The 6,156-nt window shown below is 35.1% G+C and overlaps 1 protein-coding gene across 1 annotated transcript; it reads left to right on the top strand.

Moving 5' to 3' along the window:
* The first annotated feature begins 1,208 nt into the window (after positions 1-1,208).
* Positions 1,209-4,190, top strand: opn1sw1 (opsin 1 (cone pigments), short-wave-sensitive 1). The gene is made up of 5 exons (XM_016443122.1): positions 1,209-1,631; positions 2,324-2,492; positions 2,577-2,742; positions 3,440-3,679; positions 3,762-4,190. Exons 1-5 carry the CDS (start codon positions 1,292-1,294, stop codon positions 3,855-3,857), a joined length of 1,011 nt encoding a protein of 336 aa, XP_016298608.1. The 5' UTR covers positions 1,209-1,291; the 3' UTR covers positions 3,858-4,190.
* The last annotated feature ends 1,966 nt before the right edge of the window (positions 4,191-6,156 follow it).

A 6,156-nucleotide genomic window follows, 5' to 3' on the forward strand; every position in this document is an offset into this window, starting at 1 on the left:
AAAATTCCGTACAATTTATGGTAAAAAAAATGGCAGTTATGGTTGCCAGAATTTTACTGTAAAAAATACGGTAGCAACATTTTAGGTTTTACGGTTTTAACTTAAATTTACATTTAAATACCGTAATTTCATTAACTGATATAATGTTAATATACCAACCTATTGAAGTATTGAAATCTGTTTTGAACCTTTATAATACACTGATAACCACCAAAAGCAGATGGTGATGAGAAGTCACATGATGAACCAAAGCCCATCACAAGCAGCTTTTAAATATTATCATATATAGAAGGTGCACAGTGTCATTCACACAAACACTTAACACCATCATGGTAACACACATGAAACTGAAATAATGCAATAAACATATTCACTGTAAATTATACGTCCTTTTTCACTTCCAAATACGGTATACTACCGTAAAATTACATGTAATGTCCGATACAGTTTTTAACCATTTAACAGGTTTTTACTTTAGCATTTTTACAGTCTTTTACCGTTAAATTCACGGTCATTTTTTACAGTGTATATTTTGACTAGTTCTTTTTTGCTTTTCTGTTTTACACTGGTTAAACCAAGATGTCCCCAGATTACAGATCAACATTAAATTGGAAAACATGAACTGAAGATCCAAGTTTGAATCCATTGATTCATTACAAATCTGAAACCTTCATCTAAAGCTATTGGAAAGGAAAATGCAGGTCAAATGTGAACTAATATGTGTGTTGTTGAGTATGTAAGTTAAACGCTAATATCCACTGACAGCAACTAGCAGAAATACAATAATGTCATTATTCAGCTCAAGTCAGTTCAAAGTTTATTCAGTTTTGTTAAATTGTGTCAGTATTGCAAAGTTCATTCATTATGATCAAATTTGATTTCTCTTCTAAAGTCAATAGCTCAATTCAGTTCGAGTTTAATACCAGTTCAAGATATTACAGAAGTGTCTTTCTAATCATGTTGTATCACTGTTGTTTATGCTCTAATACAATCTAAAACATATGATATTCTGCATTTGTAGAGCAACACGTGTTGCCTAATCATGTGCTTAGAGATTCCATGATGGTGTTGAGCATAATTTGCATGGACAGGTCAGATTATCCCGACAACATGTCCGGAAGATCACCCGGAGGATGATCTTCCTTTTCAATCCCATCTACACCCCACTTTTCACACCAGGCAAGACTTTGAGGATTTTATAAAAGGCCATCCCATCCGTGTTTAGTCAGTCAGGCTGTTCATTGACTTCACCGAGACACCGCGCAAAAACAAGGGCACTAACGGTGCAACCATGGACGCATGGACCTATCAATTTGGGAACCTCTCCAAAGTCAGCCCCTTTGAGGGCCCACAGTACCATTTGGCCCCCAAGTGGGCTTTCTACCTGCAGGCAGCTTTCATGGGCTTTGTATTTCTCGTGGGCACACCTCTGAATGCCATCGTCCTCTTTGTTACAATGAAGTACAAGAAACTCAGACAACCTCTCAACTACATCCTGGTGAACATCTCCCTAGGAGGCTTTATTTTCGACACTTTCTCTGTAAGCCAAGTATTCTTTTCCGCTCTTAGAGGTTATTTCTTCTTCGGTCATACGATGTGTGCAATGGAATCGGCGATGGGATCAATTGTGGGTAAGACAAAGCATCTGCGAACTTTGAATAGCATAGACATTACTAGGGTTGGGAATCGAAAATCAATTCCACTTCCAGAATCGGATACTTAAGGTCAGGAATCGGATACTTGTTGTAAAATTTAAATTTAAATTCCACCTATCAATTCCTGTGTGCGCATCTTTTATTTTTAGCTGGCGAAAAGCGGCTGTTAAAAATGTATTTGTCTTTGAATCATTCATTCAAGAGATTCATTCAAAAACACTGATTCATCCTAAAACAAGTAAATCTTGAGTGAGTCATTGAATCATTCCATTCATAAATTCCATGAGATTTTGTTAGTTGTCTTTTTCAGAATTGTGAGAGAACTACAACCCCCATTAAAAAAAAGGAATCGGAATCGATAAGCAGAATCGGAACTGGAATTGATAAAATTTAAACGATACCCAACCCTAGACATTACACTCTTAAAAATAAAGGTTTTAAGAAGTAACATCAATGGCATCAGTGGTTCTGTGGAGAACCTGGCTGGGACATCCAAGGAACCTTTCCATTCCACAAAATTAGATTTTTAAAATGTTCTTCACGCTGAGAAAAAAATCAAGAAGTGATAACTTAATGGGGAATCAATGGCATCTTCTATGGCATCACTGTGAAAACCCCCTTTCGTAACCTTTAGTATGTTAAGATTGGTGGTTGTCTTGTTCTCACAGGACTTGTGACAGGATGGTCTCTGGCGGTTCTGGCTTTCGAGAGATACGTGGTTATCTGCAAACCCTTTGGAAGCTTCAAGTTCGGACAAGGCCAGGCAATGGGAGCCGTTTTGCTCACCTGGATCATAGGTATCGGTTGTGCCACTCCTCCATTCTGGGGATGGAGCAGGTGAAAGACATTTTCTTTGTGAAATATTTGGAAGCGTGCACTCATAATTTTAGAGATTAACTTTATTTACATTCGAATTTACAGATACATTCCAGAGGGTCTCGGCACCTCCTGCGGACCTGACTGGTACACAAAAAGCGAGGAGTACAATGCAGAGAGCTACACTTACTTCCTCATGGTCACCTGCTTCATCCTGCCAATGACGATCATCATCTTCTCCTATTCACAACTGTTGGGAGCCCTGCGTGCTGTGAGTATCCCAACTTTTTGCCTTTATGAATCTTTTTTTTTTTTTTTTTAATAAATATTTTAGTTACTTAATTGCATATATTCAGGCAATATTATTTAGGATTATCATAATGTTCTACATATTATTTAATAATTATTTAAGTTTTTTTTTTTTTTTTTTGCCTTTTGATTTCAATTTCTGCCCATGATTAAATAGTTATATCAGTCTCCTTTATGTTCTGTGTCCAATGCAATGAAGCACAAAATGCAATATCCTTTTTAGATATTCTGTTCACACAAAAAATCTAGATGAAGAAATATTTTAAAATTGAGCATAACTAGAGAAATTTATATTTTGGAAATGTCCATGATTTTTTCGATTAGCTTTATGATTTTAATTTCTATGAATTTTACAAATGTTATTTTTTTTTTAATATAAGGGTATTCATTTAAAATAAAATAAAATAATTACGAAATTAGTTAAAATGATACTTTAATGCACTCACAGGAGTACTTTGTAGAAAAAAAGACAAAGATATATTTCAGAATATATTTTCATTTTTCATATGTCTTGTAATATATATTCACTTCAAATGACTTTTTTATATGACTTTAACATTTCTTAACAACCTTTTTTTAGAATATGTGTGAATGCTCTATCAGAATAAATCAGAAACATATATTTCACAAGCTTGAAATGTTTCAATATTTACCAATAGGTTGCAGCCCAGCAGGCCGAGTCTGCCTCCACCCAAAAGGCTGAGAAGGAAGTGTCCAGGATGGTTGTTGTGATGGTTGGCTCTTATATAGTTTGCTATGGCCCTTATGCCATTGCTGCCTTGTATTTTGGCTATGCTGAGGATTCAAACAAGGATTACCGTCTGGTGGCCATCCCTGCTTTGTTCTCAAAGAGCTCCTGCGTGTACAACCCCCTAATCTACGCCTTCATGAACAAACAGGTGAGATGGACAAAACATATGCTTAGAATAACAACACTATACATGTAGACAAACACTAATACTCTGCCATTTTGTGTTCCAGTTCAATGCCTGCATCATGGAGACTGTATTTGGCAAGAAGATTGATGAGGGCTCAGAGGTTTCCAGCAAGACCGAAACCTCCTCTGTGTCTGCATAAATTATTCCACAACCTATTTACAACTTGTCTGGACCTGTTTTCCTGTTATACCTTCCCCTGACTGGTCAAATCCTGCACCTTTACACCTTGTCGAGGACTGAGGGAGTCCCTATGTCCCGAAGACACAGCCCGCTGGATGGCCAAACCAGAGGGCGATATCCTACCATCCTTTCTGTGCAGAACTGGTACACCTTCAAAATACTACGATTTTATTTATTTTTTTTGTAATGAAAAACATTGCTGTTTTATGTTAAAACAATGCATTATGCATTGACGATGAAGTAGAATATTTAATTGTTAACTTGCAACAGAAAATCTAAAAAAAAAAAAAGAATAATAGTTAAAAAATAAAATAAATAAAATTGAGACATCCTCTAATGTGAATGGACTTGCGCAAATTGAAAATGGAAATTCCTGATTTTTCTTTTGTTTTTTAATGCTCTTTGACTACATATATAGTAGCATTTATATTCTATCACAATGAGATCTTAAGTAAACTAAGTAACCTAAAAGCCCATACCAATCAAAACTGCTTGTTTCGGCAAAAGAGCACAGCGTAACAAAGCGGTTTACTCTCATCTTCTCTAAAGAACTTACTAAAGCCCAGCTTTCTGGCTGGATTAGCCAAGATATATAAGATCACAAGGGAATTATCCAAGTCCATCCACTTGTTTGCAGCTGAGGAACAGTTCACTGGAAGTTTGCTGGTAACAAATCTTGAGCGATAGCTCTTGTCCAATCACTGGCTTCATGACGTTGGATCTCTAATATCTATATCTATATTACATCTGTACATGTTTTGTTGTAATTAGACATACAGTGTGCATGAATTTGTACATGTGCCCGGATTTTAGAATTAATAAAGATTTATATGGTTTGATGCATTTTTTCCTCTACCTATTGGCTTCTATTAATCAACTGAAATAGGCTTTTTTCTATTTGCTTGTTGCCGAAGCAAAATGTCTCACTTGAAGTACTAAAATATCTAAAGCTTAAACTGAAATAATTATTTTAAGAAATATATAGACATATTTGACTAATAAAATAGCTAATGAAATAATAATAATAAAAAAAATCAGTATTTTTAAACAATATTGTATTAATATTTTAAACAATTTCTTCTTTTTTAAAAATCACACAAAAAAAAAACCGACAGGCAGAGTGAATGCCAAAAAAAGACAGCTGACATGAAAAAAGTTACAATTTTAATCATAATTTTGTTTTATTGACAATTTGTTGTTGTCAAGATACAGTCTGTAGGTGCTGAAACAGCACAACTTGAAGGAAGTCACCTGAAACCACTGGGTGCTAAAACATTTTAAATCAAAAAACAAAATGCATTCAAACTAATGGACCACATTGCTATGTTCGTAGCATAGCAAACATATTGCAAACTTCTTATAACTGATAGTGTATTTCAAATAATGAAGCTGAAAGCAACAAACTAATATGTTCGATTGGACCCTACACACCAAAATGAATTGAGGTTTTAGCCATATAGCCCTAACTAAAGGGATCCATATATCCAAATCAAATACAAAATTCAGAGAAAGGCACAATGAGAGTGTGTCTATTAAAGATCAAAATCAGGGAGTCTTTAAGAAAACCAACATCTTACCAATAGATGAATGTGTGACCGAATGAGCCGAGGTTTTTTTTCTAATGAATATTGCAAGAAGACAGGATATAGAGGATCATGACCTATGGCTCTAAAATCGATGTTCGTGCCAAGACAATTACACACAGGAGAGAAATGTGAGTTTATATGTATAAAACGTATATACATATTCACATATACATTGTATTTTATACCTATTTGTATAAACTCTCAGAAGAAGCCAATCTGAGAGGATTCTGTACTAATGGTATTCTAATGAGCAGAACTGTGAACAGCAGGGGGAGCTGATCATAGATCAGAAGCAACAGGTACAAAACTGCCTTGAATCTAGCTCTGAATAAAACTGCTTCACATTAAAAAACAAATAAATAGTTATTGAAATGGTAATAATGCTGTACATGGACCACAATTCCAAAGACAGATCAAACAAACACAGCTAACGCACTTTACAGTAACAAAAAAAAAACCTTAAAGGGACAGTTCACCCAAAAATGAAAATTCTGTCATTAATTACTCACCCTCATGTCATTCCAAACCTGTTAAGACCTTCGTTCATTTTCAGAACACAAATTAAGATATTTTTGATGCATCCCGAGAGCTCTCTGACCCTCCCATAGACAACCGTAATTTTACGAAGCTACGAGAATACTTTTTTTGAGCAAAAAAAAAAAAAAAAGACTT

The sequence above is a fragment of the Sinocyclocheilus anshuiensis genome, unplaced genomic scaffold (assembly GCF_001515605.1).
Source record: "Sinocyclocheilus anshuiensis isolate Anshui unplaced genomic scaffold, SAMN03320099.WGS_v1.1 scaffold916, whole genome shotgun sequence".
NCBI lineage: Eukaryota > Metazoa > Chordata > Actinopteri > Cypriniformes > Cyprinidae > Sinocyclocheilus > Sinocyclocheilus anshuiensis.